Below are 13,150 nucleotides of genomic sequence, written 5' to 3'. Positions count from 1 at the left end.
AGTCTTGTCTAAAGGAACATCCTATACCAAATTGCTAAGACAGCAGTAGATCTAGATCTCTTTGTAAAGACTGATGTCTGGCCAAAAAACCTGTGTGGATCACAGCACACTGAAACTTCACAAGGAAAAACTGTAATCCTTGTAATGCAGCCCCTAGTCATAATGTGTTTCCTCCAAAAAGCTCTTCTCTGACAAATGGGGCTACGTCACATGCCATTGGAAGCCTTGTTCTTCTCTCACGGGCCAGCTGAGACGAACAGCTGGTTGTATGGATTTCTCACTGAGAAGAAAGCATCTGCTCTGCTCTACCCAACAATTCTGCTGTGCAGTTTCCCTCAGCAAAGCAATCAACGATAGGCTGTGGTGAATAGCAAGTTGGCTTTTAACTTGGTCCCCTCTTTCCGGTTGCTCTTGTGTGTACTTCAGAGTTGGCTTTGCTTTTTTTCTTCTTTATTGTAACTAAAGGTTAAAGCTGTCATCAGCTTTAAAAAAAATGAAAGGGTGCCATAAATACCTGTCAAAATCAAGCCTTGTGTGCAGGTGGCCTGAAACTGTTTGGCCACTGGGACGTAGACACTGGCTTGATGCACGGACACATTCCTACCTGTCCTGTCACGGACTGGTCTGCCCATCTAGGAGGAGCTGCTTATCACTCTGAACAAAAGCCACAGGAGCTGTGGTTCTGCAGGGATGCTGGAATCAGAGCACAAGCGACTGAGAATGAAACCCAACGAGCTGTGCAGTGATTAGGCAGCCATGAACATGGCTCGTTTGGAGAACGGCCACCAGCCAGATGGACAGGACCTGCTGAGAAAACTCCACGAGGTGCACCACAGAAGAGTAGAAGTTTTGCACAGCAGAGCAAAACCTAAGTGTGGATCTGTCTCTTAGCTGATAGTGGTGTGTGGAACAGGAAGGTTAGTGTTTGCGCTCTCTGGTCTCTTTCCCTTTAGCTGAACTTATCTCGCAGCTGCAGGAAGACTCAAGATGATGCTCTGCTCCTTCACTGGAGGATGCACACCACAGCAAGCTTCCCATGGTTTATTGCAACTTTATGTACTAAAAAAGGGGTCCTCCAGCTATGACCAATGTTTAGAGACGGGCAGCACATGCAAAATGTGCCTTCCCTTTGACTTGTAAGGTACAATGAAGGGTACTTGGTCACTGATGAAGAAAAATAAGTGTTGTAAAGCTTGCAAGCTGGGGGCAGATTTAAACTTACATTTCTGCAGCCTCGAAGTTTGAGGCGTGATGTACTTACCAATGAATGGAATCCATTTGCTAGGACACTGGAAAACATTCAAAGTCTTTTTTCTAAGAGTCCTTTTTTTTTTTTTTTTTTTTTTTTCCTTTTTTTCCTTTTTTTCTTTTAATTTTAAATTTAAAAGTAGTTGGGCTTGAATGCCATGGAGAAAGCTATGAGATTATGTATTTATAAACATCCAGAATAGCCATGACTGGCACATGCTCATAGCACTGATTCCACCCACTACAAGAGGAATCTTCTAAACTTCTGCTTGTTTGAGTACAAGGTGAAGCTTAAGTCTACAGTGCGTTCATTCAGGATATACTGAATATACTGATATACAAAAAAAAAACAAACAAGAACAAAACCCATAAATCTTACCTTGGTGTTCTTTTTGTGCTTGCTCTGTTCTTTAAGTTACAATTTTTGTTTAGTACTTAAGTTCTCAGAATAACTTTTTGTTTTGTTCTATTAAGTACATCTTAAAAATACAGCAGAAAATACCATTGCTTAGCACATTAACAAAAAAAACACATTATAGGAGAGGTTTGTCAAAACACTAAGTTATTATATACAGTTCTGGAAATTATTCTTCCTTTGACTTTAATACATTACTCTCCAGAAAACCAAGACATCTGTCTTTCTAGGTTAACGTACATTAAGTATGATGGTAAGCCAACTTGAGAAAAAATGCTAACATTTCAGATTCCACTTTTGATTTCAAAATAAGATGGAATGGAACGGTGTGATGCCAACAATTATTATGATTTCTTTTTAATGCTAGCAGTCCCTGGTAAGGGAACGTGTGAGTATTGAAAGTCCTAGTGGAGTCATTTTCCCCCAGAAGCAATGAATATGGTGTACTCACTGAGTGGATAAATGCATTATCCCAAGGTGCACTATGCTGTATCCTTCCGTATATATGCATAATAATAATAAAAAATAGCATGTGTAGAAATGTGTATTCTGATGGTTGATACATAGCTTTTAAAAAGTAGGTATTCACAATCCTCAGTTTTTTCATTCCTCTTTGATCAGAGTTCACATCATTTAGAAGCTCAACTGACTGTTGTGATGGCTGGAGTCTTCCCAGCTTCTTCTCCTTCAGCCCCTTCGGCACCTGCTTCCACCTGATTGAACTTACCAATCTTTTTCAAGCTCTCCAATGCAGACTTCAGAGTGTCTTTCAGGCTGTTCTCTAGAATCCACCCTTCACTTTCACACTCAGGGTCTTCAGGATTTGTGATGCTTTCCAGAGAGGTGTGCAAAAGACGCAAGCCAACCATCACGGACATCTGCACCATGCAATGGAAAAGAGAGGGACAGTCAGGAAAAGCTTCCTATCCCTGTTTGTGTCTTTGCTGACCTCTGCTATCAGCAGAACAGCGCTCACCCTGCTAAAGCTGCCGGTTTCCTATCACTGTTGAGAGCAATCTGATTCCAGCTGTGTGGTGCTTATGAGAAAAAGTGTGAAATATGGCTGTGAAATCTGCGAAATACAGAAAGAAGGTGCCAAAAAGAGCCAGCTTGATGGACTGGCTGAGAAAGTGGTCAGGATGCAGCAACATCCTCTATGTAAAGATGAAGATGGAGAACACTTGCAAATTGTGTCAGGTAGCCAGTCTGGGATTCTGACCCATAACATGGCTAATTGTAAACTTCACATCTGGCTTTTGGACTCCTTTAAAACACAGGACTGGTCAAGCCTGTGCTTCTGTGGACTATTCCTTAACCTTCTTATCCTGGTTGTGCTGTCTCTGTATGATCAGCATCTCCAAACTCGTGGAAGACAAAAGCAACCATCAGCATTTTCAGATGTTTATGTTTTTCTGTCTTCACCCAAGGCCATAAAGGGGAAGGCTTCAGCCAAACAAACAAATTTCATCAAGTACTTCAATCTCCAAAAGCAACGTCTCATCCTGTCTAACATAGGAATGCAATCTCCTTGACTCCTTGGTCCTCAAAAAAGGTTCTCATAGATCTGAATCTGGAGACAGTCCTACTTTGTTCTGAATCTACCTAATACTACAGTGGTGTAAATCGGTTGTAGCACACTTCTATAAAGGCCACAAGAAGTGATAAATTACATCATACTAGTTGTAAGATTTTAAGTGTCTGGAATCTTCCTTTCACTCTGAGCCCCATTTTTCCTGCTGTCAGTAATGGGATTAATAACTTTCATATCAAAGGTTGTTGCAGGTGAAGATTAATATATTAATAGGACTGGGCTTCAAAGGTGGTTTCTGTGTTGTTCTTTACCTCTGCCTCCTCACTGTATGTCAGCAGTAGCTTTCTCTTGTGACTGATGTACTGAGTCCCACTACTTGGCAGTGTAATTAATCATACTCTCAGGCTTCCTGGAGAGAAATTAGTCACTAAATATGGTCTTGCTTTAAAAAAGAAACTGCTTACGTTGAAGGGACCGGCAGACCTGCCTGCAAGTGAGATTCTATGACATTTTCTCTCAGTTTAAGACTTCCTTTCCTTAAAAGTCATAGTCAGAAATATTTTGAGTCCCTAGGTTTAAGAGGCTTGCTAAAAGCAGTCCTAAGTTCTTCAGCTCTTGCCACCTCTGATCTGAACCTGCCTTCTCTGTTGGATGAGAAGAGGGTCCAGGAAGTTAGAAACAACTATCTGCTGAACCCTTTTCCCACATTCAGTTTTACTGAAGTAATTTATGTTGTAAATTATTTATTCGGAACCTCCAATGCAGACAGCTTTCCAATAGCCCCATCTCTTTCCATTTTTGAGCCCTGGCCAGGACACTTAGAGCAGCACACAATGCTCATTCTCAGAGAAATTATGAATGGCAGCTGGACTTCTCTGTTAATTCAGAAATGTATGTTAGTGCTTCATCACACTTCAGCTTTGTAGAGATACTTTGAATTGGGCTAAGTGTATAGAAATACTTTAAGAGATCACGACAGTCTGAAGAAATGGATGGATGGGAAGTTTGAAGCAAGTTTGAAGTTCAAGTGCAGCTTCAAGTGCAGAGTCCTGAACCTGGGAAGGAACAACCCCAGGCATCAGTACAGGCTGGCAATCTGCCTTTTGGAAAGCAGCTCTGCAGAAAATGACCTTGGAATCCTGCTGGACACTGAGTTGAACATTGGTCAGCAATGTGTCCTTGTGGCAAGGAAAGCTAATGGTACCATGGGCTGCTTTAGGAAATTGTTTTCAACGTGTTGATGGAAGTGATTTTTTCCCCTCTCCTCAGCACTGGTAAGGCCTTGCCTGGAGTTCTGGGTCCAGTTCTGGGCTTCCCCATGCAGGAGAGACATGGACTGGAGAGAGTCCAGCGTAGGGCCATGAAGATGACTGAGGGACTGGAGTACCTCTCCTGTGAGGAAGGGCTGAGAGAACTGGGCCTGCTTCAGCCTGAAGTGAAGGTTCAGAAGGATCTTATCCATGTGTATAAATACCTGAAGGGAGGGTGAAAAGACGGAGCCTGGCTCTTTTCACTGGTGCTCAGTGACAGGATAAGTGGCAACGGGCACAAATTGAAACATCAGGAAAAGCTATTTTAACATGAGGGTGACTAAGCATGGGCGCAGCCAGAGAGGCTGTGAAGTCTCAATCTTTGGAGATTTTCAGAAGCCTCCTGGGCAAGGTTATGGTCAAGATGTTCTAGGGGGCCCTGCTTGAGCAGGAGGCTTGGAACAGATGACCTTCAGAGGTTCCTGCTAACCCCACTCAGTTTGTGAAGCTCTGAGTTGTAAATCTGTGCTTAATCACAATTCAGAAGAGAAGGGCATCGCAAAGCTAGCCCAGTTTTGCAGAGTGATGATTTGCCCTGGCTAACAGACAAACTGCGTGGGGAGCCAGCTTCCCATCCTTGCTTTTGAAATGCACTCTTCAACCCCCTAGTTTCCTCTTTCTGGCTGAGAAAGTCACTAAGATGGCTGAGCTTGCTCTGCTTGACCTTCTGCAGCCAAGCCCATCTGTTTGCCAGGTTTTAGCCTGAGGCGGCTTAGCCAGGGCACATTGTGATCTTTTTTTGTCACCCTCATGACTGACCGTCACTCCAGGGAATCCTACAGCTTTGCTAGTACAAGCAGCATGCGGATAATTATACACTTCCAGAAAATACGACAGGCTGCACTTTTTTTCAAATAGAGGTCTGAATACTTCATAGTAGGTTTGTATAGAAACTTGACACCCAAGCAGCCTGCCCAGTGGTGCTCTGGCATCTCATCGTGCCAGTAACATCCATGGGGACATCTCTCTGGGATCATGCCACACTTCCCACCCCCTGGTCCTTCTGGCCCCACTGGCAGGGTCCCTTAGGCCTGTTCTCTCTGTGTCACACCCTCGTGAGGCTGAAGCCCAGCCTTTGCCAAGAGCCCTGGGTCTCTGCTGCACTGCAGCTCAGCACAGAACCATTTCCTACCCTGATTGCAATTTAAAGAAAGTGATTGTGTTCCAAGAGAGGTCTCTGCTTCCTGCTTTGCTTCCTCCCTTCAAAGTTCCTCTAAACAGCAGAGGAAGTTTGAGACCCGGATATGGCTTTGTTATTATGGAATATCAGGCAAGTCATAAATACCCAGAAGGACAATTAATAGAACCCAGGCTTGTGAGTGCAGGCGAGAGTTCCCTAAAGCTTTACCTGGAGAGTCCTCTGATTACCTGAAAAAAATCTCACCTTTTATTTCAAAAAAGATGAAGGAAAAAGAAGGGAAGATCAAATTCCTCATTATTCCACAGGTTGAAAACACTGCCAGGGTATAATTTGAAAAGTTAGAAATAAAATGCAGTATTTTTATTGCTGCTATTAACATTATCATCATCACTGCTCTCCCAGAAAGCAGCAGAGTTATATTACAGACTCCTGCTCATGATTTTTTCACAGCATTTTTGTGCAGTGCAACGCCTGAGTTTTGGATCTCTTGAATTTCATGTACAGCAGAGCTGCCCTGTCCTCAAGGACTCAGCCTTTGTGTCTGTGCTGAGGCACATGCTGCAGCCTTCTCTCTGCTTTCTGACCAGGGTAATGGTGCTACAGGCAGACAGTACATTGCTCACACGTGCAGAGTGCTTGTTCTTACAACAAAACACGAAGTAACTATGTGATGGTTTTCTTATCCCTCACAGGATATTAGGAGAAGTGTTTGCTTGGAAGGCTGTAAACCAACACCTGCATCACAACGCAGTGCTTCTTTGTTCATCTGTGTTCATCTGCATTTTGAAAAAGCCAGCCCGATCATTCGAGACAGCCGATGTCATTGGGCAGCAGCTCCCAGCACTCGTGCCTGCCCCCATGTCTCTTCCAGCTCACACAGCCTTCACATTAGCTCTGATTAAACACCTCAGTGAGAAAATTGTCTGCCTCTGAAGGGCAGAGGGATGTGTTTTTCTCACATCAAATGAACAATATTTTAACAACAAAGCTGCACTTCAGGTGATGGTGACCATGTCAGCACCAGTTTGCACACACACTGAGGTTCTTGATAGCAGACCAAACCAAAACTTATCTGCCTGCTTTGCCGAAATTCCATCTTGTGACCAAAAAGGTTGACAAAGCTGATGGAGAACCTTAAACCAAATGCTGATCTGAAGCTGGACACTGCACATGGCTCCAGGTTTTATTTTTATCATCACATAAAACACTTAATTCCACTTTATACCCCACAACTTTCTGCCATCTCACTCTGGTACACTGCTCTGAGCACTTTCTATTGCCCATTAGGGTGTGACACAGGTAGAAGTAATTCTCCTGGAGAACTGAGCTCTCACACTCCCCACCCAGTGCTCTGCATCAGGCACAAAGCTGGTCTGCTTGTTCTCCTGGTTGTGGGGACATTCAAGACCCTGATGGGACTTACTTTGGAGTAACCTCAGCCCTTTCTGGGCTTTCCATCTCAAGCCTGGGACCTTCTATGATTTCCTGGCCATAGAATGATGGTGGATGATTGATATATTTTAAGCAAATTTTTAGGGGTGAGCATTACCATGCTGACAGATTACCTCAAAAAGCCAGACGAGGAGGACGACAGCACCCATGGAGCTCATCATGCTGCTGTAGTAGTGCAGGAGGGCCTCCCGGCAGCCACGGCCCCAGAGGTTGAGCTCCTCCGTCTGGTAGTCATAGCTGTAGTGAGCCGAGTTGTTGGTGACCTGGTACTGGATGCAGGGCCTTGGGGAGCTGGGGTTGCAGCAGCTGAAGGGGACACCATCAACCAGGTACCGTCCATCCACATTGCTTTTGATTCGACTGCATGCAGGCAAGGGCAGAAGGAAGCATCAATACACACTTGTACATGTAAAGAAACACCAAAGTGAATGAGAAAAGGAAGTGAGGCAATGAAGATTTTCCACAATGCTTCCTGGATGTGCAATTTCTCCACATCTCCTGTTTACTCAGCACCATTCCCCTCAGCTGGTTTTGGTCAAGGCTACACTGATTCTATATTTAGCTCTTTGGTATAGACATATGTCCTCTGACCTTCAAAGAATTTAAATTTTTAAGAAAAATAGAAAATTCATGAAAGGCATTCAGAAAAAGAGTGATCACAGCATAGATAGGGTGGAAAGACTACTGGAAGTGACCTTGGAAAAGGACCCACAACAACTCACCATATCCAGCTAGACCACTGGTCCAGCAAATCTAGTATCTGCTTTGTGATGTAGCTCCAGGAAGGGGCTATGCATTTATTCCTGGCCACAGAAGTAGCCAGTATTGAAAACATGAAATGTATTTCAGCTGTAAGTTGTTGAATTCATAAAGCCTTTGCAAGGGCTTCCCAACTGTAATTCGAGACCATGGTTGCTCCCAATAAATAGCCTTTTAGTCTGGTGCCTTCTTGAGCTGTTTAGACGTGAGATGTTTAAGCTGAGAGTAGTTCCACCAAGACCACAGGAGAAAACTATAAGAGCACTGCAACTCTAATAAATATCATTTCACTAAGAAAATGGTACAGAATGGAGAGCCCCAGTGATCTAGAAAGGTGAAAAAGATCTGAGAGTTGCTTGTAGCTTTTAATATGAATTTTTTAAAGTTGTGTTGTGGAGAGAGATGATGGCAAAAGGCCAGTAAGGCAAAATACCACTTTGCAGTCATGACCTAAATACATTTAAATGCCAAATGCAGGTTTTATCTGTAGATGTTTGATTTGGGTCTAATTCCTACTGATGTCTGACTGCTCCACCAGTTTCAGAGAGTTTGGATCAGGCCTTCATTCTATGAATTATATGAAAATTGCTTTGCAGAGGATAGACTTCCCTGGAATCAAGGGGAACGTTCTACTGACCTGAGAGGGGCCAGAACACCTCCACCAGGAATGTGAGCAGAGATCTTGCCTCAGGGTTTGTAGTTCAAACCCTGATTTCCCTCATTAACAACCACTTGTGGATTGATTTTTAATGCTCTATTTCCTTTTTCAGCAGCACAAAGAAACTGCCATTTCTCTCAGTCCCAAATAAGACATAATTTATTAAGGGCAGTATAACCTCGTTTTCCCTCCGCGCTTTGCCCTTCCACTGCTGCTGGATTAAGATACAGCTCTCAAATCTCCGTATAATGCTGGCAAGGTGAACTTATTACACTTCTAAGAAGTTATTTATACCCATGAGCATACCATCTCAACACAAATACTCCTTTATTAAATAGTGAATGTATCTGTTCTAACCCTGCAGTGCAATAGGTTGTCCCTGGAGGAGTTTTCACTATATTGTCCTGGTTGAGAATTGTAAAAATAAGCAGACCACCCAGCTTGGCAAAGCAATAAGCAGAGGCACACAAATGAAATCGCATTTACACAGTCAAGCAGGGATCCCATGAGGTACATGAAGCTTTTTTCAAGATTACTTCAGGCATTTTTAACATATGCAGGATATCTCAAAGGCAGAAGGCCCCTCTGTGTAACCACAAAGTGCCCCACTTAACGAGTGACATTCCCAAAGAATTCACCTCTTCATTTCAAAAGTTCATTAGCTTTATTTTTTACGTGTGCTGATATACCTAAACTTATTTTGAGATGAATACCTCTTTTTACACTGGCATTAGTGCCACTACGGTGTTTCTGCTCAACAACATGCTCTGCTTTGCAAAGAGGAAGATAGCGATATTTTCTTATCAGGTTTAAAAAATTAAGCACTAGTATAGATTTTGAATGTGTTTGTATGCGAGAGAGAACATACAATGCATCTGACTACAGAATGACAGAGTATCTCGAGTTGGAAGGGATAAGGATCATTGAGTCCAACTCCTATAAGAGATAATATGTAAAGCAGGGAATGTTAACCGATGCTGACAGCTCTGAATTGTCTCGGAGCTGAAGCAATCAGCTTCAGTGAAGTGAGTGAATTTTAAAATGAAATTCTAAATCTAAAGGATATAAAACATATGGGTTATTACTAAAGTGTTAGTGTTTCTGCTTGTTTCTTAAAGATTAACTACCAATATCTAAGGTGGAATTCTAAAAGTGGCACTGACCGTGTCTATCTGGAAGCCTCTGAACAGGAGCGTAGGTCTCACAGAAATCTCCTTTTCATACAGTGGGGTTCTGCTACTTTGCTGTTAGTCATACACTAGATTTCGGGAATAGGCTCCACGTAATGAGTTATAAAGATGTAAAAGATACAGAAGAATATTTTGGAAGTTTGTTTACATTGCAGCATGTAAGAGCAGGAACTGTATTTCTCTGCTTTATGTTTTACATTCTGTATAATGTTCGAGGAATTTGGCAGATGAGAAACTAACCTAGTAGAATATTTGACATCCTTATTAAAGCAAGTGCCGATTAAAAAAAGCATTTTACACAAAAAAATATCCAGTCAGCATCTGTTTTGGTGCATGCTTCACCAGCACAGCACTGACCAAATAATGAGACTATGCAATACAAACCCCGCTAAATCACTTACTCTTTCACTTCTTTGGAGCTGAAGTCCAGGTATCTGTTGCTGATCCACTGAATTTCAAACCAGTCTTTGAAGCCATTGTTCCCACAGCACTTGAACTCGATTTGGAGCATGTCAATTGTCTTCTTCATGAAGCATCTTCCAGGGGTGTCTGTGTCCCGGTAGAACTTCATGCTGTTCTTCAGCCCCTGAGCCAGCGTGCTCTCCAGGGAGCCCCGCATGAGAAAGCAGATCAGAGCAACCAAGAAGAGGAGTATGTTGAAGAAGAAACATAGTGCCAGGTAAGGTTTCAGCAAAGGCTTCCACTTGACAAATTTAGCGGGATCCAGAGAATCGTAACAAATTTTGCCAGCAAAACCATTGAAGGCGCAGGATAATATACCCATCAATATCAAAGAATTGGGCACAAAATGGCTTTCAGAATTGTCCATCACTTCGCTTCGCTTCCGGAGCTCAATTTTGAGGAACAACCCCATGCTAAAAACAATGATTCCAGCAAACACTGAAAACCAGTTCATGAGCCATAGTCCCTGGGCTAGTTTTACCCGTTTCTTCTGGTTGAATTTGACTTTCAGCAGTGCCATCGTCGCAATATGTGAGACGCTGAAAGCTTTTGCAGCCTGAACCCCTCTTCTCCGTGTAAGCGATTCGAGAAAGAACCATTCAGGCGTTTAGAAAAGCTCCGGCCGACGCAGCCCAAAGTGAAGTGCTGCACGGTCCTTCCATCTTGAGCTCCCCACGCGCGGGTTCAAGCAAGTAGATATTCAAAGGTCCAAATTCACAGATTCACATGAGTAAGAATAATGGGCAATTAGCACCTACAACTATTTCTGGTGGTTCCTTCCAAGCAAAGGAGAGACAGTCTCAAGGTTTCAAATGATTTGATCTGGATCTGCAAGACGTCATTCTAATACCTTTAATCATTTGATCCAATTTGGAGAAATGTCTGTCAACAGATGAGTGGAAATAATCCCTCATTTTACTGTTTAGTAGATTTGGGCTTTCTTATGATAGGCTGCTTGGCAGAATGTGAAAACTCAGCGACATAAAAAGATCTTTGTTACTGGCAGAATATGGATGCTTTGAGGAAAAGGGAAGAGAGCGTGGAGATAAAAGCAGCTGCTTGAATGCATAAGTGCCGTTCCTCTGTGTGACCCCAATTTATTCATACCAACACCTTTCCAGTCCTCAGCCTCCCCTGTTTACCCCAGATGACATCCCATGGCTTATTCGTTCTGAAAGCAGCTAAGCATGTCGTTTATAGTGACCTAAAAAACCCACACCTGGCATTTTCTATTTACTTTCAGGCTCTGTACAATCTCCAGGCTTTAATGAGAGGGAAGGCGAAAGGAAAAGTTAAGAGAAACACAATAAATAACCCTATACCCTGCTTGGAGAAGCTTTGCAGCAGGGAAAAATGGACTCAAGCAAGGAAAAACCTGGCCCTGTTAGGCTGCAAGCAGGACAGGTGGGTGAGGGTGTGGGGTGCTGGGGCAGCTCCAGGGCTCGGTGAGGGCACCTACTGCCAGCACAGGGTCTGCTTGGGAGGAAGGGGAGCAGAAGAGTGCAGTGCTCCAAAACCAGTATTTGTTGTAGCCTGCTGCTACATGGGACAATGTGCATTACTCAGTTGCTGCCTTAGACCCTGGGAGGTTGCGTGAGTGGTGATGAAGAACATAAAGCTGCAGATTTTTCTGATGTTCCTCCCCATCTAGATGGGAGAGCAGATGGTAACAGGGGTTTTCTTAGAGCAGGCTGTTTGCATTGCCACTGCCCTTGCAGGCAAGGGGTGAGCGAGCCAGGGGGGTGGAGGAAGGAAAATGCCCATCGGGGCTGTTCTCTACTTGCTGTATGGTGGGAGTAGAGGGCTGTTTCTTGGCAGAGTCTGTTAAGCACTTCTGTGCAGTAAGCTGTAGCTCTGAAATAACATCTCTGCTGGCTTCTTGGCATTGGCCTCTTCTCCTGAGTGGCTAGCAATAGGACAAGAGGGAATGGCTTTAAGTTGTTCCACGGGATGTTCAGGTTGAATACTAGGAAAAGTTTCTTCTCCAAAAGAGTGGTCAGACACTGGCTCAGGCTGCCCAGTAGGTGGATGGAGTCACTGTCCCTGGAGGCATTCCAGAAATGTGGAGATGAGGTACTTAGGTACTATGGTTTAAGGGGCAATACTGGTGGTAGGTGGATGGTCAGACTAAATGGTCTTAGAAATCTTTTCCAACCACAGTAATTCTGTCCCATACCAGTGCAGTGCACGCTGCTACATTTCACTAACTTCGTCAGGGCTCAGGACAAGGTACTTTGGAGGCTGCATTTATCTGACAGCCTGAAGTCAATCCAACATACATGAAACTAATTTTTCTTTCCTTTCCTGTCAGTGCTGACAAAATAAAACTGTGGCAAGTGAAAAATAATTTTTATCAGGTCTGTGAATCACAGGGTATATGGTGATATACATTCTGCAGTGCAATTGATAAGATGAGAAATAGTAAACTTGCCCATAACAGCTGTAAGCCTGGTGTCACTGCAGCTTCCAAGAAGTTCTCAACATTCAGGAGCATAGATAAAGCTGAACACCTGCTACCTTAATAATTTAACACTCAGGTGCCCTCAATAAATCTGAGGTAATTCAATTTTATACACTGTGCTGTTTGTTATTAATTCAGGAGTGGTAAAATAGAACATGTAGCATATGTGCTACAGTTGGAAAGATTAGTGCAGTGGAAAGGTGATACAGGAGTGAAATAGCAAAGGGACAAACAGGGAAAGAATGCTCACTAATCTCCAAAGATCGAGGCTCGAGGGGAAAAACTCCACAAGGGAGGGATCTCTAATCAGAGATCCTTCCCTAGTGGCAATCAGCCCTTAAGTGAGGTCTGAGAGAGATGCAGCCAGGCTCCATGCTTTCCAGTCACATAGCTGAATTGCCTTCAGTTGTTCAGGCTGTGACTCAACAGTTCCCAAACAATACGCTTCAAGGCTCATTGGTATCTCCAGATTTACTGTCTTAGTCCTCTCCTTACATGAAGGCAACAGAAGGAATTGTAATAA

General features: G+C 43.4%; 1 protein-coding gene across 1 annotated transcript; it reads right to left on the bottom strand.

Annotated features, from left to right (window-relative positions):
- Positions 1–2,304: 2,304 nt before the first annotated feature.
- On the bottom strand, positions 2,305–10,686 carry PRPH2 (peripherin 2). Its single transcript, XM_042895267.1, has 3 exons — positions 10,106–10,686; positions 7,211–7,457; positions 2,305–2,541 (listed from the first exon to the last, which is right to left on the bottom strand). The coding sequence occupies exons 1-3, from the start codon at positions 10,684–10,686 to the stop codon at positions 2,305–2,307; spliced, it is 1,065 nt and encodes a 354-aa protein (XP_042751201.1).
- Positions 10,687–13,150: the final 2,464 nt, after the last annotated feature.

The sequence above is a fragment of the Lagopus leucura genome, unplaced genomic scaffold (genome assembly GCF_019238085.1).
Source record: "Lagopus leucura isolate 7727_CA_CO unplaced genomic scaffold, USGS_WTPT01 Super-Scaffold_73, whole genome shotgun sequence".
NCBI classification, from domain to species: domain Eukaryota; kingdom Metazoa; phylum Chordata; class Aves; order Galliformes; family Phasianidae; genus Lagopus; species Lagopus leucura.
Note: the sequence above shows the minus strand (reverse complement) of the source record. Positions and strands in the feature narration are given on the sequence as shown.